This window comes from Ixodes scapularis, unplaced genomic scaffold (assembly GCF_016920785.2).
Source record: "Ixodes scapularis isolate PalLabHiFi unplaced genomic scaffold, ASM1692078v2 PGA_scaffold11__112_contigs__length_91849675, whole genome shotgun sequence".
NCBI lineage: Eukaryota > Metazoa > Arthropoda > Arachnida > Ixodida > Ixodidae > Ixodes > Ixodes scapularis.
This window is the reverse complement of record NW_024609837.1, coordinates 646490-673039: the sequence shown is the minus strand read 5'-3', so window position 1 is coordinate 673039 and position 26550 is coordinate 646490. Positions and strand designations below refer to the sequence as shown.

General features: G+C 48.0%; 1 protein-coding gene and 1 non-coding gene across 2 annotated transcripts in view; one reads left to right on the top strand and one right to left on the bottom strand.

Moving 5' to 3' along the window:
- Nucleotides 1–26550, bottom strand: part of LOC8030620 — a 136184-nt gene that overhangs the window by 44988 nt on the left and 64646 nt on the right. The window lies entirely within an intron of this gene.
- LOC121047208 (arrestin domain-containing protein 4) lies at nucleotides 9005–24719 on the top strand. The gene is made up of 6 exons (XM_042288800.1): nucleotides 9005–9114; nucleotides 15314–15439; nucleotides 17961–18184; nucleotides 19662–19844; nucleotides 21741–21926; nucleotides 24338–24719. Exons 2-6 carry the CDS (start codon nucleotides 15409–15411, stop codon nucleotides 24512–24514), a joined length of 801 nt encoding a protein of 266 aa, XP_042144734.1. The 5' UTR covers nucleotides 9005–9114; nucleotides 15314–15408; the 3' UTR covers nucleotides 24515–24719.

Genomic DNA, 26550 nt, shown 5'->3' with positions numbered 1-26550 from the left:
TGGGGATACACCAATCCCGCAAAGGAGCTTTCATAATACGTGTTGTCCGCGCTTGCTGACGCTAAAGTCACTGCATCCTTGAAGAGTACCGCCATTGCCTTCCCTGCATGCTGGCCTGACACAACGTACGAACATACAAACGACCGAACCTGGAAAGATGCCACGACAAGGGCCATTTTGTTCCATTAAAATCTCCGAGACTTTGAAAAGGTCGGTCTGATCTAATCGCGCCAAGACTTCCATGAAGCTTCATTGTAGTGAAAATGCTCCTCGCCAACATAAGCGTCGTTGGCACATGCAATCCACGTATTATTCATGCTCATCTCCACGGATCTCTCACAATTCTATTGTTCTTGCGTGTTTCAAGAAAGAAAAATTATTCTTCAAAGCGGACAGGTATCGACGCCGCACGTGATGGCGGTACGAAGATGCACGCCTGTTTCGCCAGTGGGTAGATGAGAAAATCGAGGCATTCAGGCAATGGTTTTTCTAAAGCTCCCTGCCACAGGGAATTCGGGCTGGCTCACCAAGAATAGGGAGGTCAAAGAGAAACTACTTCTCACTTCATGAGCCAATATGGCACCCGTACGGGGAGGAAAAACATAGAGTGATATGTTACCGTGACACACTTTCTTCTTTCGGACACGAAAATGTGATTCGGGCCCGGGAAGCGATACTACGGCGGTAAAATAACAAAATCATGTTTTGACCATATAATTACTAGGATCAGCAGTTTAGATAGATTATCTAGAATAGTAAAAAAAAAATGTTGCAGACTATTACTTTATACTACTTTTAGCTCTAGAAGAGGAGATAGCAGAAAACCCGATAGTATATATACTCTCGGGACTATAAGGCTCTATTAAATAGCAAAAAGATTGATAGTTTGATATAAAGGTTTGACTGGAAATCCCTATTACTCTCCGTCTTTCCGAGAAGGAATGGCGGGGAGTTAGGACGTGTGCAAAAAGTACTCCGCCCAGTTCTTTAATTGGCAACAATTCCTACCTTGTAGTGGCATCAACGAGCGCCGATTCTATCGCAAGTGCCTTGACATTCAAGCGGACGGTTGCAACTTCTACATGTCTGACGGAGTGAGCACACGCAAATGTTCTTTGTGTACGAAAAAGCGTGACCGAGATCATGTTGGTCTCGACGAGTTTGTGCCTACCCGTGTTTCTGAGAGCGCTGTCTCTGACAACTCAAACTGTGTCGCCATTAAGGGCAGTGCACCTGTTGTCTTCAGAGGCTCGTGAAGACCGCAGGCGCACTGCACTGTCATTGGGAAAGTGTACCAACTTGTCAGCACGGTTTACTTCCTTCGAGATGACAACGCTGCCAATCACGGCGATCTTCTTAAATTAAATATTTCAAATTCCGGAACCCTTACCACGCACGACGCCACCGGTTCCACTGGGGCTACACCGAGTCGGCCTGCCAACGACAAGGTTGCCTGCACGAACGCTTCTTCTGCCCCTCGACCGCCAAAATGTTGCCGGTCACCTTCCCCCTGCCGTGTCGAGTGCTGCCGAAAATACGACAGAACTGGATCAGCCAGGTGACAATCTCGTCGGTTATCCCAAGCGCCATCCGCCGCCTGAATTGGGCACGCGCAGACTGTGCTGTGTCTTTGGTGCTTCAACCACCTGCTAAACGTGCCCTGTTCGTCTCCAGGCTTCATCTGTCTACTAAGTGTGAGGACCTCAGTGAACTTGAGCCTCCACATTGGAGATAGGCTACGTAGCGATTACATAGGCTTCTTTCAACATAAGTACCACCGCTGCTAACTTCAGTCTTACTAACGGCGCGTGTGTGTGGCCCGGAGAGTGCTTGTCTAGGCCTTTTTGGAGCACTTTGTTTGATCCCGCATCTTGTGAGGCTACCGATAACGTACCAAAATGAGTAGTACACAAATCTACTATCAGAATGTGCGTGTATTGCCAACAAAGTCGGACACCCACTTTGCATCAGTTTTGGCCCTCGATTCTTTTATATTCAATATCACTGAAACGTGGCTAACCGGTTCTTGTTCTGAGTATTTTAGCACTGATTACCGAGTTTTTAGATGTGATCATGAGTCGACAGGTTTCACCTTACTCTAAAGAGAGGAGTGCCTTCACCAGTAGGCAAATCGTTATCGTGTTTTTGACGGTCTGACCTTGACCTTAATGAATGCGTTTGGATTGAAGTTCGAGTCAACATTGGACCTAATTTGCTTATCGGGAAGGTACTGCTTTCCGCCTCGTAATGCCTCTATCACGCTAGGTTATGCACTCACCCACATTTCTAATATTGTAGACTTTTCAGTTTACAATTATTTTAATTTTAGGGGATTTTAATAATACCTGGTGTTAACTCGGATTTCAACATGTCCAATACGGATCTTAGCACTGAATGTAAACAGGAATTACTTGATTTCGTGAATTTTAATGGCCTTCATTAAATTAGCCCAGCTGTAAACGCTTCCAGTAATGTCCTTGATTTGTGCAGGAGTAACGTCAGAGCGGTCTCAGAGGGCACTGTTGCCTACCTAGTCGTTCCTGTTGACAACCGATATCCTCCTCTTTTAATAACGGTCTCTTTTCCGGTTCCTGTTAGCTCAAACATGCAGACCCCGGTGTTTGACTCTGTACGTCCTAACTGCTTCGGACTGTACAAGCACCGGAAAGATACCGACTGGGCCACTTTTTTTAAATGTGCTCACGTTGACTGTGTTGTCCCTCGGATGACAGATATTTGTGAGGTCTTCCTTGGGACGCTTTATACCGGTAAAGTATAGAATTCGAGGTGCATTTCCTTGGTAGTTCTCACGTCACATCCGGCGAGCACTGCCCTCGAAATCACATTATCTCAAGGAGCATATATCGTCTGGCTTGGACAAATGGTACTCTTTTTTTCAAGAAGCATCGCTCTATGGCGAAGCGATTGATTAAAAGGGACAAGCGCTTATTGTACGACTTCATTGAGTCTGACTTTAGGTCCTCACCCACTTTGGGAATATGTTAGGTACAGTAGTCCATCCAGTGGAATTGAGGCTATAACTCTAAAGACTCTGACCCGTCACGTCCCTCACTCTTTGAGTGTCTGCAATCTATTTGCTAAACACTTTCATCTATAGTGAAACCCAATGTCCCCGAGTTTAACCACACAACCTTTTGTCCTGATATTATCTTTCTTATGTCAATTTCTGTATTGACGATTGATGATGTGGCGTCATCCATAAAAGAACTTTCCCCGAAAAAGTCATGACGGGAAGATAGGATCCCTATGTTCATTGTTAAAGGGTGTTGTGTTATCTTGGCTCCTGTGCTGCAGTGCATTTGTAACATGTCCTTAAAAAAAAGTACATTTCCATCAGCGTGAAAAAATGATGTGGTTGTGCCAGTGCACAAATCTGGAAACTCTTCGTGTGTCGATAATAACAGACCAATTACGCTGGTTTCTGCTTTTTCCAAGGTTTTTGAGAAAGTTGTTTTTAAGCCTCTGAGTTTTTATTTTGTACCAATGCTCAGTCTAGATCAGCACTGTTTTTGTCGTGGACGATGTGTTGAGACTAACCTTGTAACCTTTCTGGAGTTCGCAAAGCCTCTAGTTGGGTCCCGTGGCCAGGATGGTGTTATTTATTTTGATTGTTTTAAAGCATTTGACGTCGTAAATCACAATCTATTCTTAAATAAGCCACTTAATATCGGTCTTCGTTCGGGTCTTTGTGACTGTCTTGGCAGCTACCTTAGTGGTCGCTCAAATATGGTGTCCTACTAAGGATACAAATCATATCCTTATGGGGTAAATTCTGGAGTACCACACTGGTTAAACATTGGACCTTTGCTCTTAAATATTTTTATAAATTACCTTGCAACTTGTGTCAGTCACTCAGAGATACTGCAGTTTCCTTACGACGTGAACATTTATCGTAGTATCCTAACGCCTACTCACTGTAAACTATTACAAAACGATGTTGATGCGATTCGCCCTTAGTGTTGTATAAACTCGCCGCTTTCAAACCACACCAAAAATGATGTTGTGTTTTTCTACCATATGGCAAATGTCATTGTTCATGTCTATAAATTGCACGACACAGACCTTTCAAGATCTTCAGTTGTACGTGAACTTGGTGTTTTGATTGACTCGCGCCTCAATTCTAATTACCCTGTTTTGAAAATTAGCAATGATTCCTTACGCTTCTTGAGCGTGATTACACGCTCTACCCGTAATTCCCGCCGTTACAGCTTTATACTGCACCTATTTCGGTTGTTAGTTTCATCAAGGTTGAACTTTACTTCTACGCTGCAGAATGCTCTGAGCGTCAGTCAAATGCTAAGGTTAGAGTGCGTACAGCGACGATTTGTAAGAATTATTTAGTATTGCCACAATGGATGGAGAGCTTTTTTATTTGATTACGTGCGTCTCTTGAATACAGTTGGTATTTCGCCTCTTTCGGATAGACGAGTAGTTCGCGATATGTTTTTTTTTTTTTTATAAACTGCTCGATGCTGTTATTGATTCCCTCCTGTTAATGAGTAGAATCTCACCTTATGTTCCCCAGCGAAAGAACTGGTCTACAGTTTCTTTTTACCCTCCAAACGTAGAAGATAGTCCTCCGTTTACTCGGATGCAGGGCATGTATGACACGTGTTTTTAACTGAACGTGGGCCTCTTCACTACGCTCGCATATTTTAAAAAAAAAAATGTAAAACTGACGCTCACTTTGTAGTGGAAAAATATTTCAGTCTGATTGTCTAACTTCATGCAAGTGTAACCTTCCTAATGCCTTACTAGCTGTTTGGGGCACAATAAAACACCGGGTGATTGATTGATTGATTGATTCTAATCACTTAACATCCTACGAGAAGATGATTGACACCATTTCAAGATATTTATTTAAATTCCACCAAGCAGGTAAACTTTAGACAAAGAAGGCATATTTGGATTAACGGTGAAATTCGGGAACTATCTCATCGCAAAGACATGCTTTGCAGCAGATGTCTGTAAAATCCAGATGGCCTTCTTAAAAAAGAATTTCGAGGAATTCGGAACAAAGTAACAGTAAAAATACGTTCAGCGAAACGAACACATTATATTGTCACGAATTACTAAGGAATAAATGAATGAATTGGGAGTTTATGGCGCAGCAGCAACAGGGGCTATTGTGCGCCAAACACAAGCTAGGTGATAATGATTTGAGTATGAAGCTAAAATGAGACTGAATCAAGGATCTACAAAACGATTGATTATATACCCATTTGACCGCAGCGCCCTCTCCTGTATAGACGTTGAGCGGCTACATGCAACGTTTCATCCATGACATCCCCAGCTCTTGAGTTACTACCACATCTCAGAGGCCCCTACTCGTCCCGCAGTCGTGGCTGAGTGGTTAAGGCGATGGACTAGAAATCCATTGGGGTCTCCCCGCACAGGTTCGAATCCTGTCGACTGGGCAGTTGCTTTTTTTTTTTTTTTTTTGAGAAGACAGATGGGATGGCAATCGATGTGAGCACGGACGCCGGACGGACAAGGCTACCCTAAGGAGCTTCGCCCCTAATACCCTATAATCAAGGGTTTTTATTGATCAACCAGTGGAAGGAAGAATGCAATCTGGCCCTGGACGTGGGCCCGACTTCATCATATATGTATATACTTTGGCCCACTCTGCTCATGGGCTCCTCGGTGGCGTCGCCGGCGGCTGACCCTAAGAATGCCGTTAATTTAGATAGCAGGTGAGGGTTTTTCTGGGTACATAAGGGGCGGGGTGCCATACCCTGTCCCCCCAGGGAGGGCAGAGCGGCGGGCGGAGCAAGGGGTGCAAGCCTTGCTCCTTACTAGATCCGGGCACGGCTACATCCTTCCTAGCGCTGGGAGACGGTGCCTGCTGCACCGCTCCCGAGGTAGAGGGGGACCCCGACGGGAGACGCAGGTCATCCACAGATGTCTTCGTTTCTGTAGACACCATTAGCCCGTGTGACGTCACGAGGGTCCCGCGCGGTGCATTATAGGACATTTCCCATGATGCTACGCGCGGGGAGGAGGAGGGGAGGAGGAGAGGGGAAAGAGGAGAAGGAGGGGGAGGAGGGGATGAGGAGGAATGGGAGGAGGAAGGAGGAGGGGAGCTTGAAGATTGAGGGGAGGAGGAGGGGAGGAAAAGGAGGACGAGGAGGAAGGGGAGAAAAGAGGGGAGAAGGAGTAGCAGGAAGGATGAGGAGGTGAGCAGGGAGGAGGAAGGGTATACCCTCCCTCAGTACCCTTCCCTCCTCCTCCTCAAGAGCTGCGCTCTAATTCGTCGTTATAGGGTACTGTAAACATCTCATTTTTAACTCGTTCTTACAGTCACCTGTGACATGCTCTTTGCTGGAGAATTTCGCACATTTCGTCAGGTCTGCAACCGTTTTTGCGGGTTAATGGCACGTCCACAGTGTGATCTTGAGACACCTTGCGGAGAAGATGCACGATCCAGAGAGGACGAAGAGCAGCCCGCAGTTGACAACTCCCAAGCCGACCTTCTTCAAGTGGTTGTCCCGGGGGCTCCTCGGCAGCAGGAAGCGCGATGGACTTCCTCGCTGTAAAGGGCGGCGAGAAGGGCACCAGGTACCGGTGCTTGCGCTGCAGGATTCCCTCGGCAATCTCTACGACGTACGACCGCAGTCGTTGGGCCGGGCTCAGGACGCGTGCTTGACAGCCGGCATCCGTGACCTAGACGCTGTCACCCGGCTTGAGAGGACCAAGAGAGCTAGTGCTGTGGCGGCGAATGAAGTCTCTCGCCTGCCGGACCTCATTCTTGGAGTCTTGAGCCTGTAACCTTTCGTGGCTTGGCTCAACTGATGCAAGACGCAGCGGCAGTGCAGGCAGAAGCATCTGTAACCGCCGACCTATCAGCAACATGGCAGGAGAAACTCCTGCGACGCCCGGAGTGTCCCGGTACGTGAGAAGCGCTAGGTACGGGTCTTCGGAGTTGTACAAAACATCCTTCACCGTGTGCACCATGCGATCTACTGGGCAATTACTCTGCGGCTACCGAGGGCTGCTTGTCTCATGCTCGAAACCCTGTGACAGAGCAAAGCTTGCGAGCTCCTGTGGAGCAAACTGCGGACCATTGTCTGTCCGGACAACGTCCGGTATCCCACGTCGGGAAAAGCAGCTCTTGGCAGCCGCGATAACCGCTGAGGCTGACATAGAGCTCAGGGTGACGACTGCCAGAAATCGAGAGAAATGGTCCACCACGAGAACATAATCATGGCCTTTCAGCTGAAGCAATTCAATGGCTAGGCGTTGCCATGGCCGATCTGGTTTAGGCGTTGACGTCTAAGGCATCGAGTGCACAACCCTTGTTTCCGCACACTTGTCGCAGCCGGTGACCAGATGTTCGATATAGCTGTTTCAGTTGAGCCTCCAGATGCTTTCTCTGGCACTCTCCTTACAGCGGCGAAGTCCCGGATTTCCGTCGCGCAGAAGGGTCAGGACGTTGCTACGCAGAGCAGCAAGAATTACGAGGTGACAAACCGGCAGAATGAGCGTTAAGCAGCCCGCGACGCGTACCGTTCGACGTTTTTCGAGGATTGTTTCCGTTGATATAATCTCTGAAAAGCTTTCCCGGCTATGTTCCCGGTCTTCGCGAAAAATAGCTTGGTTGGGACGGGGTATGAGGACGGAATAGACACGTTCGTACATTTACTTCGGTGTAATGCAAAAAAAAAAAAAAAGTATTTTTAAAACGTGTTTTAGAACAAGCCGGATTCCATCCGATCATCGTGAAACGACTATCGTCGACACTGTATACTGGATATGCTGTGTTATTTGAGACATTTCTCAAACCCTGTTCGGATAGCGCGGAAGCGTTGGGTACGTACAACATATGCTGCTCGATTCATGAGACTCGTTGCATTTCACTTTGTGAGCCGGAAATACAGTTCGACTATCGTGTGTGGACAAACATTTTCGACAGTTAAGACCTTTGCAGGATGACACGAATGAGTGTATGGTGCAGTGAAAAAATCAACGAAAAATTAAATAAACATTTCAGGTGCATTTGTTTCGTCGTGAACAGACTCACCAAAAATAGCTTTTATGTGTATGTTTTTGCTCCCGAAAATTGTACGATGCTTTCTTAAAAACCTCGAGAAATTCTATTCGCCATATAACACAAAACAAAAAATAATGTGCGGCAATTTAGCCGCCACCAGCGTCCGGAATCACGCCTACGCAGACTGCTACAGCGCACCGATGAGAAAACCCACAGCCCAGGGCAGTCGGGCAACACTGACGTACACTCTCCAACCCAGGGACGCCCGCTGTAAATTGCTTCGTTCGAGACTGCCGCTCGAAAGGTCTATAGTCACTGAATGTTCCAAAAGCACCGAAACTCGCAAACTTCGTTTCAGAACCGAGTCGCGGCGCAGCAGTCGCTGCCCCGTGCCGTCGAAGCGAAGCGCGTGTAGCCTTCGTTCTCGTGCCAGCTCTTCAATCCACTTTCCAGGGGGGCTATTCTGGTCGCAAACAAGAAAGTCACGTAACGAGAACTTTGGGGCGGAGCCTCAAACTAGAATGATTCCTGTTTGAGGCTCCGCCCCAACGTTCCGCTTCACGCACGCGGCCAGCTAGAATCTGACGATGCCCTACGTCGCGGTGACGTGTCCACCCAGTTGGGGCGCAGAAATCCCCGCCCATTTCCCCCTGTTCTTTTTCTTCTTTCTTTTCTACGGGAGTTAGAACGAGCGAATAACGGAGGAAAGGCTACCTTCCGGAAAATGGAAGGAAAAAGAAAAAAAAATAATATTATCATTCTATAAAATACGAAAGATTATTTCAATAATTATGACGTAAAGTAAATTTAGCTAAGAAATCTCTAATTGTTTTCTCGAAGTATTTCCCTACGGCCTTTCAAAACAAACATGGCGAAAACCGCGGTAACGACCTTGTGGTGTTTGTGCCTCGTTAGCGTCGTTGCTTTCCCTGTTTCTGCCCGATACGGATGGCATTACGAGAGGAAAATATTATGCGAAGTGTACGCTGCGGCACGGATCATCCTTTGTGAAGCTGACGTGAACATAAGCTGCAAATGAAATGTACTCTTTGCCTCTGAAGGAGACTCCAAATGGATACAGCGCTGTCGACGACTCTGCGGTAATATCTGACAAGTCGTGAGATCGACGGAGTGTGCACCGGTTGTTAATATGACGTGGATGATGCAGGAAAGTTTCTTCTGGCAGTTTTAATAATGCTTTGCTCCCTTTGCTCACTGCAGTGATTACGATGGTAGACCCCATAAGCAATGTTCTTTTCTTTCGGCGCTGAAGAAATGGACGCGACCGCATATTCTCGGGCAGTCTTTTTTACTTACTTTTTTTATTTACAAAAAAGCTGGTGCAAACAAAAAAGCCTTTTAAGTTTTTAGACTTCCCTACATATATAGGCACCTCGCTGTCCCATGGGCTTTATTGCTCGTGGCGATTCAACGCTCTTTGCCATGGGATCGTTCGTGAAACTAGAGCGCCTCTGTTTGCCGCTAACAGTCACTTGTCGGGTTGTGACGACCAAATGACGTAAGAACAAGAACGCACGGGAGTATTTGCATTGTTTTAACTCGACAACCTTGGCGTGATAAACTCGAAAGAACATGGCCGCGATGCTCGTCGGATCGACCGCGGCTGGGGTTTGACGTGCGATCGGTAACTCGATGAACGTGCACACAAATGCTTCCGTGCTGTTGGATGGGCCCATTCGGTGGCAAGGGTTGAAGAGCATATAAAAACATATAAGAACCATATAAGAAACTTATGAGAATCTTTTCACAAGTTTTTTATATGTTTCTCATATGTGCTTATATATCTTATATAGTTCTTATATATTCTTATATGTTCTTATATATCCTGTATGATTCATATATGTTTATTGGACACGAGAAATATCTCATGCAAATGGCTTTTTCTCTGGGGAATGGATCCCTGGCGTTAATGACCTGTGAAACACACGTTCGTTTTTCACCCCAAGCAATCGAAGTCGCAGAAAAAACTAAAGAAAAACGAGCAGCGCTCAGCCCCTCAACTCGCAGCCAAAATAAGCGGCCACGTGAACTGGAGCCGATTATATACCGCCAAAGTTGATCCTATAGCTTCGCGCTCGGCTTGGCAAGGCACAGGACACGTTCTCAGTTCCAGATATTGTTATGGTTCGGCTCTTGTCGCTCATTCCAGCGATTGAACACGGGCCACAGTCTGTGAGCAGCATTCCATATCGTCACTGGGTGGTACTGCGACCGCCAAGCTACGTCATCAGGTTTTGCGAAGGAGAGATTGAATGAAAACGCTCGCTCGTGTCCTTGAAATGACGCCGCGACAAAGGAGTTTCTTGGCCTGTGGCGTTGCGTGCGAGGATCCTTGAGTCCCACCCATGGCAGTAAGCTCGTGCAAATTGAAACACATTCCAATTGAATAGCGTTGCACCGCCCCTTTCCCTCCTTTGTTCCGAGCGGTCCGTGACTTGCTCGTCGCTGTCCCTATTCTCTCTCGCCTCGAAACACATCGAAGTCGAGTGTAAGGCTTAGCGTCTGAGGCGTAGAGTTTGAAACGCAGCCCTAGCGCAACCGGAGCGAGCACACGAGCTGGCAACCTTCTTTGGCGAACCAGATTACCGGCTACTTGATATGAAAAAAAAAAAAGCTAGAGAAAATCAACGCACCTTCCGTTCGGTCCGAACTCAACGATGCGCTGAGCTCCCACCCGTGTGCACCCGCCGTATCCGTGGTAGCGCAAAAACGTTTTATGTTTTTTGTTTTTTTTCGAACCGATTCTTAAAATGGGCGACTGATAACTTTCCCCACGGGCTAAACCAGCCAATCAAAACTGTGTTCTGAGGTATTGATTTCCGGTAAGCGGACTGAATGAAATTCGGTAGTCTTGGAACATTTAGTGACTTTAGACTCCGCATATCCAACGACCTTCTACGTCGCAAATCCGCTGTCTCGCTTTTCTTTGTCCTCGAGCCCTCTGCCGTCTGATAAAGTTCCATCGTCATATCGCGTAATCCTTTTTTTATATGTGATCAGACCTATTCCTACAACACGCTTCCATCTTCGGAAGTTTAAACGACAACGGGGATGACGACGCAGAAAGAAAACGTTGCATACCCGGCCAATTTGGCGAACGTCATCAGCATCGTCGCCCGAACTCGGTGGTGAAGACTCTCTGCTGGCTGTTGATGCTTGGCTTTAATAAGGGCTCTGACGTAGCTGACATTCTAAAACGAAGAGCTCGGGCTTTATTGTCTATAAGTGATTGAATTGGCCTATTGGCGCCGCCATTTTTTTTTTTTTTTCTGCGGAGTTTTTTGGGCTTTGTTGGTGAGCGACAAGCGGGATTCAGGACCATTACTCTACTGTTTTGAACGTCAACAAGGTGACTCTAGAGTTCTGTCTTTTCCAGCAAGCAGAGTGGTGGCGTGCCCTTCGTTAGGCATATTCGAGAAAGCCGATTGGGAACACTGATTGTGCGCGACAGTAGGACCTCGATAGCATTCCTCTTACGCGTAGCTACTGTAGTGGCAGAAGACCCTTGTTTGGCCAAAAGCCCGGTTGGCCTATAGTTTAAGGACTCCTGTTTCTAAAATCTGACACCAAATGAACAATGCTCACTTATGCAGGCTTAGCGTTCGGTCGAACTGGATTTGAGAAGTGATAGCAATGCGCTACTTGGAGCCGATAAAATCTTGAGCAATTTTATTTTATCCCTGGCGAACGGTCTCGTAGTTATAGTTACTGGCTGCTTAGCAACGACATGGTATCACTAATTTCGGCTGCATGTATTGCCTCGACATTGCTATGGAGTGGAGTGGGTAAACTTTATTTTAGCCTGCAGTAAAACGCGCGCTTGCGCGCGCGCTCCGGACGGGGCCTACATCGTCTTCTGGGCGCTGGGTCCCTGCCGGGCCAGCGCCCCGATGACCTGCTGGACGGCCCAGAGTTGTTGTTCTTGATTATCGCTCCCTGCGGCTGCTTCAAGTCGCAGCGGGATGCTCCCAGACTTTGATTCTTCCGGGTACTTGATACAATCCCACAGCATATGTGCGAAGCCGGCCGTCTCCCTTCGGCAGACTCTGCACTTGTCTGTCGGGTGCGCCTCGGGATACATTCTATGCATCAGCAACGGGCTGGGGAGTGAGCCCGTCTGCAGCTGTCTAAATAAAACGGCTTGTTCTCGACTGAGCCCCGAGCAAGGTGGTGGGAGAGTTCTGCGAGCTAGGCGGAAATGGGAATTATTTTTAATGGGCTGTGCTGCGTTGTTCTTCGTTGGCCAGAAGTAAAACTATTTTCCGAGAGGGATATTTATTGTACTTCTGAACTTGCCGGTGTAATCGTACTATTCAGAAAGGTTTTACCTCGCACTTGATTGTTCAATTCCAGACTAACAAAGCATATCTTCCTTTAACCTATGGCATAGCCTCCTCAATACTCATAAAGCCTGGCAGTTGGACGACGGAGACATAGAGTGCCCGGACGCAGATTTGGAGCGCGGGGATCTGGTAGCACAGAGCATCAAAGGGCCACTTCTCGGGGAACCTGGACGTCAACGCACAGCTTTCGCAGCGGCGAGGACCCGAAACACACACTTGTTCGCTCGGGAGAAGTGTGTTTTAGCGTCTCGCCACAGCGGGGCGCCAGACATGCGTGGCTCTCCTCTCATCCGTAAAGCCGCTCTATCCTGGGAAAATTGTCGCCATTCGTTGTTGTGGAAATGCTCGAGACACGTGCCGCGCTCCACTTCTGGTAAGAACATGGCGTCTGAAGTCTAGCTCAGTGCTGCGCTGAGCCGCCATGATCTTTCCAAGGGCTGCACGTCGCGCGTGCCTCGTGCATCGACGCACCTTGCGCTACTTTTGAAACATGAAGGGGCTCTCGTCATCCGTTGTCTGCCGCTCCACCTTTTTCACTTCGGCGGCGGCCGCTTCTCGCGGTGATCTGCCAGGCTTGGTCAGTATGTAGGAGGCTATGGATAAAGACTCAGTGAGCGGGAAAGTGCGGTACGCGTGCCGTCCTGCTCATCTCGCGCATGCACGGGTCGCGGGACGGGGCGACCAACTGAAGGAGCCAACTGAAGAGAAGGCGGCTGAACAGAAGCAACGACGTACTGTGAATGACCGCATTGGAGATGCTCCACGTGGCTCTTTGCTGATCCGTTGTGTGCCGCTCCCCCTTTTCCACTTCGGCGGCCGCTTCTTGTGGCGATCTGCCAGGCTTTCTCAGTAGATAGGATATACAGTGATGTCGCGTTAATATAGACGCCTCCGTTCCCCCATGAAATTGTCCATAATGTAAGTTGTCCATATTAACGATACAAAACTTCATGTATTTTTCCAGTTTGTCCCCGAAAATGGTATTCATATAGCGCGGTATCCATATTAACGGGCTCCATATTAACGAGACATGACTGTATATGCCTATGGCCACTAGCACCTAAAGAAACGCAGTTTGGATGGTTATTTTCACGTTTCCTACCTCGTGATTGGTTATTCGGTGTTCTCATCGGCTGATGCCGCCATCTGATTGGCAGCGGAGCCATAATTCGATGCCTGAGACTCGCCGCGCCCCGCGTCTTTTAAGCCGTCAGAGAGTGTATGCGGAGCGCAGGTTCGTCTCCTTCTCGCTCAGGGGTTGCGGTGAGGACAGAACGCAGAGCTCTGATTGGCACCCACTGGAAGAATAGGGGGTAGACCTCAAGCCGTGCAGCCATAGCATCTACCCACTATGCTTCCAATCAGGGCCCATCAGAGCTCGGCGTTCTGACGTCACCGCAACCCCTGCGGAAGACCAACTTTTGATGTCCGCATACTAACGTAACAGAAGGAACAAATTGGCTTACCTCTTGTTTTTACAGTTGAGTTGCAGACTGATAGAATAGACTCGCCATTTAATTTAGTCATACAACCTTACGCATCACTCCGAATAATTCATGCGCATCTACGCTACGCAGCCGAAGAGTCAATCACTGCTATCTGCGAAGTCACGCGTAGGTAAATAACGAAGGATATTAGGTCTCGTGTGTCGAACGTTATTTTATCTCGCAACATACAAACTACGGGGAACTGATCTGCCTGTACCCTATCTACGAAACTGGTCGCACAAAAAACAAAGCGCTGCATAGTGACTGTTCTGTCAAGGCCCACTGAGAACCGAAAGAGGAATTTTTGTGCTCGGATTTATTTTTGAGGAGGGCGAGCGTAATTTCCCTTTAATTTTCTGTTGCAACAAATCGTAGTGTCACATCGCAGGCCCTTAATTAATACGTTTTTTTCTGGCCTCGTCACTGGCCGTAGATCCCAGTAATTGGCTCTTCGATCACTTTTCTTTTTTTAAGTACACGCTGCGCTCGAACAGCGTTTAAAACTTTTCAGCGCATTTTTAAGCCTATGTGCAGAGCTACATCTATAAGCTATCCCCCCCCCCCCCCCCAAAAAAAAAAAAAAAGATCCACGCTCAATTCTGGAAATATCTCAGATGTAAAGCTCATTTTTGAAGGCTATCACAGGCATGTAGCTCCACATCGTCATGCTATGTTCAGTGTAGTGAAGATGTTCTTTCTTGGAGATTGCGCCGGGACCCGACGACGGAGGCAGCTGATGGTCGCTGACGGAAGAATAAATCAGACAGGACTCCGCGGATAGGGGGAAGAAAAAAAACACGTCTATTTACAAGTGAAGCTCATTTTCGAATGTCCTGCAAAAGGTTACCGCACGTGCTGTCCTCGTCTTCTTCTCTTCTCAAAACGTCCCCTGCCCCAGCTCGCACGAGCGTCGCCAGTTCACCCACACACAGGGGCACACGTGCAAACGCCAACACGCAATGGAAAGAAAATGAAGCTCGGTCCTGTTCCCGCGTCCACTCACGGTGATGGCGGGGCCGATTCTCACAAGTGTCACATTGCCGACTTTAATTATTGCTCAAAAAGTCACGTTTCCAAGCAAACTACAATAGTCGTTGACCGCAGTGAGAAGAGCATGGTTTGGATTATCTCATTCGCGCTTCCTCCTTCGCCTTCGCGATGAGTTCTTGGAGTTGTCATCGGCAAATGTCACCGTCCCATTAACCGCGTAATAATTTTAAGATACTTGGAACTCGTCGCCACGCCCCCTACATTTCTTAAACTGTCCCTGACCATAGGACAGACTATGAGAGTGTTCTGCAAGAAAGCAGACGCACTGGTGTTTTCTATACTCGAAAAACCCGGAGTCTTTATCATAAGCAGTGCACGGGCCGTTTGAGGAGACACGGCATGACCTCTCTTTTTTTTTTTATTGGCCAGTGCGTCGCGTGACGTCATCACTGTCGCAGGGCTCTTCTTCCACATCGTGGGCGAGGGCGTGGTCCGGCTGACCGACAAGTCCAAGGTGAACACGTCGGACAGGGAGAACTACATTGACTTCCGGATGAGGTTGCTAGGAGAGAGCACGCCCAAGGGTGAGTTCAGACGCCTGGTCTCACTACACAGACAAACACTTTTTGTCTGCCAACAAAAAGTCGCCTTTCAGGCCATCAGAGACAACCATCCACGCACCCTAAAAAAGTGTGTGTAAGTTCACTTTCCTGTAAGACATACAAACAGCCAATCACGGCGAACAATAAAGGATCTCCGCGATTGGCAAAGCTCGAAAGATGATTAGATCTGCAAAATGCGATTTGCGGAGGGAAGGTGAGCAAGTGAAACGTCGTTGTCGTTGTCCCACCGCGTATCGCATTTTTTGTCTAATCGCATTCTGAGCTTCGTTATTCGCTGTGATTTTTCAATTATTTACGTGATTGGCTCTCTCCGCTGCAGGAAAGCGAACTCGTGTTTTTTTTGTTTTTTTCTAGTGCAGTACTGTATCTTTCAACCTGTCTTTTTTTTTCGTGTGGTCAGGCGTTAATGTTTCGGTGTAAACGGAGTTCATAGAAAAGTATCGTTGAAACGTGTGTGAAAGCTGTTCGCTGCTTCAGTGGGAGTCTGTCCATCCAAACAGTCATCAAGCCCTTTTCGAGGGCGTGATGATTCTTTGCAATGTCATTTTGGTATGACAACAATTAAGATAGCAGAATTAACCAAGCTTTTGCCGAAATTTCTTGAATCTCTCAACTCTGTAATGAGCAAAGATGTTTTGTCCAATGTTGTTTTACTTGAACGAGGAAAAGTAACCTCTAGCGTAGTGATCATCATGTCCAAGTAAACTGTTTTAGAGCGCAGCTCGTAGGCGCCCGTTTCCGGCTTGAGTGGCGTCGCCGTCGGCGTAACCGTGAGGTCACGTGACCCCCGTGAGGTCTCGATGGTCACGTGACGTCACGAGGGTCACGTGACCTCACGGTTATGCCGACGGCGACGGCAACGCCGCTCGGAGGGAGCAGTAGCAGGCAGGATGAGGAGGTGAGGAGGAGGGAGGAAGGATATACTTTCCCCTCAGTACCCTTCCCTCCTCCTCCTCCTCCTCCTCCTCAAGAGCTGCGCTCTAATTCGGCGTTACAGGAAGTTGTGAACAACTTTCATTTTTTTTTTTTTTTGCTAGGGATTTATTTTATGTTCGTCGTCCTTTGTCCCGAGTTAGTTTTATTCTTTCTGTGTCAAGTCAACTCTAAATATTCCGTACCTAGCGTACTGATCATTTTCTCAAGATAGTCTGTCTGTTTGTTAGTTTGTTTGTTGCTAGAGATACTACATTATTTGTCCGTCGTCCTTTGTCCCGAGTTTTTTTTTTTCTGTGTCAAGTCTACCTTATAAGATGCAAAACTTTTTTGTTATTGAGCTTCACTTTTTAATATATTTCCTGAATCAACAAAGATTAATACTGCGACCATTGTAACACAAATACTTAGGAGTGTCCAGAATTTATTATTTTTAGTAAGTTTTTTTTTCAGTTTAATAACTCGTGACTTTATGTTATACCGATGTTTTATGCTTTATTTTTGACTTCCTTCTCTCCTCACCCCTTCATGTAAAGCGATCGAATATACATGCACTTGAGATGAAACAAATGTAAATACTATCTATGACCATGCAACCCTCGTTCAACACCTCTTCGATCAACCAGCCAATAGACACCTTCTCGCCACTTTTGGTAGCATTAGCGGTCTGACCAGGATGGTGTAGGCTGACTTACTCTTTCCTTTCGATTGCTCCAGGATAGCCTGCATGACTTAGGTGCTGCAGAAGACACCGAAGACCAAAGACGGCAGAACTGATGCCAATTTCGAAAAAACCAGACACTCCCCCCCCCCCTCCCTCAACCCCCTTACCCCCACAGCGGCCTTGTGCCATCCTCCCTCCCAAAGGATCAATAAATAAATAAAATCTATGACCGACAAGCACGAGTGCTTTGCTGAGGCAGAAAAGAATGTACATGGTCAACAAACACTACCGGAAGCACAAGGATTACAAATCTTACTCTTACTAGTCTCCATTCCGCAATCCGTCCCTTCTTGTGGGTCAGCGCCCGACATTCCAGCACTACGATTCGTCGTTCCTTCGATCCGGGAAACCTACATCAACTGGTTTTTCTTCGAAGCCCACAGCCGGTTGAAAGTGTCCCTTTAAAAAAACAGCAATGCCTTGAAGTCCACCGAAGACTTGAAGTCTTCGTCGTGAACTAACACTCAAAGCTTAGCGTCAGCCACGAACCTCCGTTAGTCATCCTCAGCGCTTCTGTATATTGGAAGCGTGCGACACCTAAAGGGGGCGCGCCGATCCAACTGATGTCCCCGCCAAACGACTCAGCTGGGAACCGCACCGCGACGCCACTGTCTTGTCGCGCGCTTCCCATACGAGCTCAGAACTCGTCTTTTGAGCCTCTATGGCAAGTTTGATGTTGCGAATTTCAAATAAAAGTTTACCATTACTATTTAAAAGCGGCAATTCTTCCTGAGTAGAGCACGCACATCCTCTCTATCCAGGTATTAGGAGACAAAGCAGTTCCAATCTTGTCTTACAAACAAGACGTTCTATTTCCTCCCCCAGGCGAGACGCAGCGCGTGGTGTTCCTGTCCCCCGGTGTGCATTCGTTCCCTTTCAAGCTGGGGCTTCCCCTGGGCCTCCCTTCGACGTTCCTGGGCAAGCACGGCTGGGTGCAGTACTTCTGCAAGGCGGCCCTCAAGGAGCCCGGCGGCCTCACCCACAAGAACCAGCAGGTCTTCATAGTCATGAGCCCCATTGACCTCAACCTCGAACCCAACCTACTCACGGTAATCCCCTGTCCGTACGGTAGACGATCGGCCACCCAGTGTGCTAACCGGGACCGCAGCTAGGAGCACGGGGAGTACAAATTTGCGCTGCAGAACTCGGGGATGCTGAATTAACCCCGACCCCCGCCCGCTTCTATTCGCATGAGCATCGTAACGGCATGCAGTCGTATTCACTACTGCGTGGCGCACATTTAAGACGCCATGCATACTAGCCATAATGCACTGGCTAAATTCACACCTCCAGAAAAAAACATGCAGCAAGCGCCCACTGGGGTTCATTAACTTCCCGCTGTCAAAAGATGCACACGACACAATTACGGTATGCATTCACAAAATCACCGATGCTACTGAACGTATACTCCAGCGCATCCTGTCTCATTAAGTTTACCTGAGATAAGGGGTAAGGAATCTTCTCGAACGGCGTACGTCGGACGTTTCCTTCTGAATAGACGTCGAGAGAACCGGGAAGTTGACAACTGCATATAGTGCTCTGCGCGTGTGATCATGGAGAAATTACTGGGAATTGCACGGCGGCATGCAATCCCGTTATCACTACGGCGTTATCTACGCTAAGGAACCGTTTCGCCAACTCAGTTAGGCTGAGAGTTTACGACTGTTTTCAGAGCAGTTAGTGTCCTTGAATTAAAAGGGGAAAGTTTTCTTCCGGTACTGCGTATGGTTATGTAAATATTTTATACCAAATTTTGGTTATGGTGATGTATGTCAAAAATAAAACTAATGACTCGAAAGAGTTGATAACGCTCGTATAGTCATTTTCAGCTTAACAAAAAATGCAGGGCTTGGTAAATCTCGAGCGTCATGTTATCGCTAAACAGCCAATGAGACTGTCGCATCAGGTGATAAGAACACCGAGGAAAACATCACGAAGCAAGAAACGTAATTGTAATAGGCCCCGCCGTGCGTTCCTTTCAGTGACTGTAGTCATCAACTATACGCATGGTGACAGCAATGAGGTGCTCCGAAGGAACAGTGGGAAAGATTGACTGAGTCATCCGAGACAGGGCCACTCGAGGTCTCCGCGCGGTCCTACCACGAATTAGCTTTGGCAGCCAGCTCAGAGGGCAACGAAAAATCGCGGGCTGCACAAAAATTACGGAATGTTTCCAATAGCATGTTTGTATCAACAAGTGAGCAGCTGACAGCTTGCTAAGAACCCTTTTATAATTGATTATAATTTTTAACGTTCCACAATTGCCTATAGTAAAACTTCGAACATCAATATTTCGCAATATTGTTTGGTTGCTATCCTTATGAAGACACCAGGTCATTTGCGTCAGATCGAAGATGACCCCAGATTTGAAGAAGTGATGCATATCGTGATTCACTTGATTTTTCACGGTGGATACTCGAATTTTCCTCATTTGCATAAGGACCGAAGTTACTATGTCTAAGCATACACGCGTACTATTTAACTAGTTGCGTCCTTTAGAGTCTGCGTTTTCTTTGTTTCTTCAAGCAACCGTTCCACTGCGAGGTGGAAGAAACGGTGGGCATAGCCTGCATCTCGTCCGGCAAGCTGTCCTGCAGAGTCCGCCTCGACAAAGGGGGCTACGTGCCGGGAGAGAGCATCGCCATCTTCGCCAGCATAGAGAACAACAGCCGGGTCACCATACGCAAGACCAGGGCCGTGCTCACGGAGGTGGGAGCCCCCTTTTCTTTCGCTCTTTCGTGGCCACCACGTGCAAAGCGATAAAGTCAAAAGACCCCTATGGAATCATCTTTATTTTTTTTTTTAAGAGAACAACAAATTACCACATTACAACCTTATGTGGTAATTCCTTCCAGTTCATTTCGCCACTTGCAAAGGGATTGCGCGTAACGCAGGAAATCATACCGACGGTGACGCTAGCGCTAATGGCAACGACTTTTCGGGGCGGCACAAGGAGCTTCTGCTTCTCTTTGCCGAGAAAGCAAAACTTTCTCCAGCTTGTTTTCCGCAGAGCGCGGCCTCATCCAACACGAATCTTGTGCACTGTGAATCCCGCATAGCACCGTGCGTGCATTGTGCACCACCCACAGTCAATGCATCATGTTGCGCTGTTTGATTTTGTGAAGGATCGGTTGGGCCAATGAGAGCAAGCGTACAAAAGTAACGAGCGCCGTGACCTTTGGCACTGGTTGATCATGTCCATCAGCTCGCGGCCTCAGCTCCGCACAAACTTGGTGCCAAACGGATTATAGACGTATGCCACATTTGGATGTTTAAACACGCAGATTTTATGGATATATAACGCGGCCTGAGTGTTCTACGTCACGTATACGGTAGGCCAACACGGTGTAGTGGTTGCACATGAGTGCTGCGCCACCTTCGCCAGGATCGCGTGACGTCACCGATTGAAATCAATGACGTCATGAGTTCCAGCCCACGATGACGCAGTACTCCGGTCTAATCCGTGCACCACTCTAGCCTCTGGTAAGAAACGCCGTACATCGAGCACTAGGGACTCGTTACCAGATGGTGTTGCTTATAGGGCGGTTTCACGTGGCGTACTCCCGGCTGGAAATCTTGTCAGGCGCCATGTTGATGAACTTGAGCCGCATGTGTTCGGAGGCAATGTTTCCCAGTTCGGTTGCGATAATTTGACTCATAATAAATCACGCCCGCCTGGGTAGTCGAACACCCAAGAAAGCATCACCTAATACTCTAGTTTCTTACATACCGGTCTTTATTTGAACCTAAGACGGGCCGGCGATTGAGAAGTGGACCCCTTGGCGGAAAGGAAGCAAATTGGTATAAGCTTGAACTCATGTAGTCCCAATACTTCCCCCATTGTACTCACCGAGTTCTCTCCTCAACAGAACCACTCGCCATGCTTCGGTGTTTCACCAACACCAAAAACGACGACAGTAGCAATGCGTCGGCGCGTAACCCAATGACAAAGGTGGTGGGCGTTGTTCATCAAGATGGCGGAACGCGGCTTACTGGAAGGGAAGGGGCGTTTCGTGGAGCCGTCCGACGCAGTGTGTTACAGATCCCAGGTAGCGTGCAAAAGTAGCGCTTAACTTGACACAAGCTTGGCAATTCTAGGGGCTTAACTTAGGAGTGATACAGGTTTGCTTCGAGGCGTTAGCGCCAGAATACTTTTCATGGTTGCTTCTGCTGCTTTTTCCTGGCTCTGCGCATAACTGCCAAAGTGCCAGACTTGAGACAAAAGATGCCATGCATAACGACCAAAAAGCCAGCAGCGAAGCCTAAATATGGCACCTGTCCGGCAATGGGGCACCACATTTCCACATAAAAAATAAAAAAAAAAATAGTGACGCCCACCTCTGGCATCTGTTCAGCTTAGACTCAAAGACGCCAGATGGCAGCCAAACTACCGGCAGTGAAGCCTACTTTCGGCAGTTCTTTGACGAGTTAGGGGTCAAGACACCCAGACTCTGGCCAAAAGGTCAAAGTTTGGCCCTTCCTTGTGCTTCTTCGGGCCTTTTCAAGGCCCCGGATTCCCCGGGCAAGAAAGGAAACACATTTCGACCGGAAAGAAACTGCGCTACCCGGAGGATACGCTTGACGAATGATCGGCTTCCTCCGCAGACGATCCAGTACACGGCCAAGAACAAGGTGGTCCAGGCCGAGACCCGGGAGCTGGCTTTCCTGGAGAAAGGCCGCGTGGAGCCAGGAGTGACCGACCAGTGGCGCAACGAGATGCTCTACATCCCGCCGCTGCCGCCCACCAACCTCAGAGGCTGCCACCTCATACGGATCCAGTACGACGTATACGTGAGTCACCTGACCACTCGGAATAGGGGACAAGGAACCTGGGCTGTGCTCACAGTGCGTGGCGAGGGTCCCGAGCATCTCATTATCGCTGAGCAGCCAATCAGATTGCGGCATCCACCGACAACAACGCCGAACAACCCGTCACGACGCAAGAAGCGTGGACATGATGAGCCGTGCCCTGCGATTCTTAAGCTCTCAGCGACTGCGCGGAACGCAAGTTCGTCTCTTCTTTTTTTGCTAGGGTCTGTGGTGACGTCAGAACGCCGAACTCTGATTGGCTCTGTTTGAAGAATGGTGGGTATTAGATTTCAATGCAAGCTGCATTGAGGTCTACCCACTTTCCATCAATCAGAGCCGATCAGAGTTCGGCGTTCTGACGTCACCACAACGCCTGCGAGAGAAGCAGATGAACTGGCGCTCCGCCTACACTCTTCAGAAAAGGCCTGGGAGTTCACTTTTCTGCCGAAAACGAGACGACGAGGAATCACGGTGGCGAACAGTAGACGCGTGCCAGCGAAACACGAAGCTGAGATTACCATTAGACCAACAAAATAAAAAGTGCGATGCGTTTAGGGACAATGAGCACGATGTTTCACATGCTGACTGTCCTGGTGCAAATCGCTTTTTGTTTTCCTTCACTCTCATCGTATATTAGCTTTATCATTCGCCGAGATCCTCGCACTTTTAGCAATGGTGGGCTGTCTCTGTGTTTTGCGGGAAAGCGTACTCGCATACTCTTTTTCGAGCGTAGTGTGCTTCGTCTTTATGTCAATACTTGTAATAGTAGTAAGACACTTTTATTATGCGAGAAAACAGGGAGAAGAGAGAAGGGGTCGTGTCGATGGCTATGAGCTCTGCACGTCCTGGCACACGACACACACAAACACGCAGTGAACGTACCTGTAGGGTGCCAGTAGAAGCCCATCTCAGGTGGAAGCATAATTTATTCTGTACTTCCCTGATCATGAAAAACGACTCCCGTCGTCATTAAGTATACTTCCACCTGCATTTGTAAAACAAAAAGGAACGAAATAAATCATTCAATATTCAAAATAAGAGCGCATCATCGAAAAACATGATAACGATCTACTCTGTGACCACAGTACTAGAGTGGAGCACACTTTTCGGCGTCTAGTTTTGGTGTCGGACGAACAAATCGGCGTTTTTAGGGACAAAAAGATCAGAATATCAGAAACGGTCATGGGATAGCCAAACATCCAGGTAACATGCGCCTGATCCGAATACAGAGAAAGTGATGCTATATAAAGGGTGTAGCCTCCGAAGAAAATGCAAAAAGCCTCGCATCCGTTCCGTCTTGGCTTTGTGTTCCAGAACACAAAATGAAGCTGGAGAAACAATTGGTGAACAGTTACGCTACCCGTAAGGTGAAACACTGCGTCAGGTGAGCTGCAACGTCAGAGCCGCTAAGGTGGGATTGCGGAGCAGATGGACTGAAGGAACACTGAAGGTGGGAGCGTGCATCGTGGAGTCCGCATAGGTGTTCCATTTCAAAGCGAGTACCACACCGTACTAAAATGCAGTGGCTTTTTGTAACCCACGACGGTGTATTAAGTAGAGAGCATTTCGGGAACCTGTTAAGCAATTTTATTGGACACAAACTAGGACCGCCTCGTGGTAAATGAACATTTCGAAAATCGAGCGCCAAAGCTTCAAGATCGAGGGAACGACGAAACTTGATCCGTATTCATGAACCGTTCCCTGTCGTCGGTGTGGCCGCCTGAACTGACACCGCCTCGTGGTCCCTGAAGAACGCTTCCGAAATCGTGCACTCAAGTTTCAAGCGCGTAGCTCCATCTAATGTCATGCCCGAGGTTTCGCAGGCTTACCACCCAGCTAGCTTTATTTGTGTTATCGCCCGAGAACCCTTCTGGCGCAATTAGCGAAAACGCTTTGTTTTTATTATTTCCCTAATCAGTAGTGTCAAGGGTACGTTTCTACGTGCCGTCATGGTGTCAGGTGACATGACGTCACAAGTGAGGTCATCATGTGACTCCCGCTGTCACCTGACGTCATTAGGTCGCCTGGCCTCACTGTGCGACGGGACTTGGCAATGTCGCGTCGTGGTCTCAGCTGTCGCCAGGTAACACGTGATCCGAGGCGTGACGTCAGAGTCGAGCAGCGTCAATGGAGAATCTTTGGGCCGAAAATGGCCGGCGTCGATAGGGAGCGCGGTCGACAGCGGGAAGCCCGCCAAGTTTTTCGCTCACTGCTATCGCAGGAAAATACTTTTTTTCCGACATTGTTTTCTTCTTATTCGAGGAAATTTCCTATAGGTGTTTTGTCGAGTTTGTCCCGATTGGGATAAAACCGGTGTCAGGGGATATCTCTCGGGGTTTATCGGTGCATTCCGAAGACACTGAGACCCAGTGCTCGCCTCTTTCTCTACGTAGTTTGTGATCACGCCCAAGGGTCCGGACAAGGAGATCAAGCTCCAGCTGCCGATCATGATGGCCACCTACCCGATCCGCAACAGCGACGGCACCCTCCAGCGAAAGAAGGGCACCCACTACCCGACCGTGCTGCCCGTCTTCAGGCCCTGGCTCAACACCGACAAGTTCAAGGGTTGAACGCCGCCCTTCCTTAGTTTGCCAGGAAGCCGGCCACTCCTCCTTATAACCCAATGCCACGACGCCCGCTTCATGGAACCGCTGCATACCAGTAGTTAGCCCCGATCTTGAAGAAAGGGAATCTATATTCTCACTAAAACCAAATGTGAGTCAAGGCGGCGTTACGAGGCATGAGTAGCTGCCCCGCTTTAATTTAAAAACAAAAGCGCTCGTAAACATTTCGGTTATGTTCCTTTAAAAAGAAAAACGCCGAAGGCAAGATGCAAATCTTTATACAACTAATAGGTTCTCACTAATGATCTATAGACGCTTTTTACAAACCAGCTCTCGTTAGGCCACACTGCGCGTGCGCACAAACCAAACCCGCGCGAGGTGAAGCACCGCGCATGTTCAGTGTCCACAGCAGTGCCACTCCAGTGACGTCATGCAGTTGAGTTGGTCTGTAGAGGAAAACTGGAGCGTCTACTTTCCCACAAAGCACAATTAGGAATTTTTTAGACCTAGAAGAGTAGGTTTCAATGCCGGCACGGAGCTTGACGTTTCACCTGGCTCAGTACCACAGGACAGTCTTTTTAACATATTTTAACCCGCGCAAATTGCCGAGTTGCTTCCGTAAACCTCAACGACTACCTGTCCCGAGTGTTTTACGGAAAAGGTAGACGCTAAAGTTTTTTTTATAGACCAACTCAAGTCACGCCACTACGGTGGTGCGAAGTCAGTCAGTTGAGTTGGTCTTAACTGTCTGATTTCTTACCTGTACAAGGGACAACGTTTTGTGACCATTCAGGAGAGAAGAATGTGTCATGCATAGTGAAAGAAGGTGCGCCAGCGCACGGAAGCCCATAGATTTGGCTTCATTTGGGAGTTTTAGTAGACCGTGTTTTCCCCTTCGCTAGCCCTCCGCTACGAAGGAACCGCCACTGCGCCTGCGCGCCGATGGCCTTGGCTGTGAGTTCCGGGTAGCGGAGGGGCTTAGCGGAGCAGCAAACACGGTCTACTAAAACTCGCTATTGTCTCAGAAAAGTATCTCCGATGGGAGAAGCCTACCGTAATATCCCGAGAAATAGCCCGCCTAAACTCGAAAGCGATTTGGATGAAAATGAGAAGCGGGCTAACTTTGGGCGAGCGATCAAAACAAGTTGAAAAACATTCTAGTTTTAGATCCTGTGACCTGCGAAAGTTGTGATCGCAGGGAGGGGCGATGAACCAAAGGCGACTGTCGTTCATAGTCAGCGATGTTCGCTTATCTTCCGACGTGGCTAAGTAACGCCGTTTCTGCCGAGGTCACCAGTGGACCAGGCCCCGCAAATACCTCAAGTGGGCTATATTTCGGCGTTTTTTGGAAAAATAGCAAATTATGCCAGAAATAAAGGTGCTCCATCTTTCCGGGCTGGGGCATCTCCCGGGATATTACGGTATTAGTGGCATGTGCTATTTTCAAATGCTCAAAAGTATGAGGTGCGTTGTTCTTCTTAGTGTTTCTATATGTTGTGTATAAAAAAAATTCACAGATCATATTTTAATTATATGACTGGCATAGGAAGGTCACTGTGCTTACATCATTCAGCCATTTTTTTACGAATTTAACAAAAAAGAGACTATAGATGAGCGTTAAATGAGCATAAGAAACACCCCGACTTAACTGTCTCGCACAACATTACAAAAATTGTACTTACTTTTTAGCCGTCCGAGAGTATGGTTCATCCGGAAGAAAGTCATTGCAACTAAGTACTTGTAGCAGCTATTTATTTTTAATTCCGATTAAGATACCCGCTATGCGCATTCAAGTAACAAGTGCACCAATGTATAGGCTTTGGCTGTTTTTGGGCACTCAAAATAAACAAACAAACAAACAATGGCGCCTGGCGTCATTAAAGGGATACTGAACCGAAATTTCGAGCTCACTAAACAAGGCCGGGCGGATAGGCGGGAAGCTGCAAAACCAAAAAAATATCCTTCGTACGGCGATATATCTAACGGATCGCCGTATTTTTTGGAAAAGAAGTGCGCGATTGAACCCGGCCGACGAGGCCGAC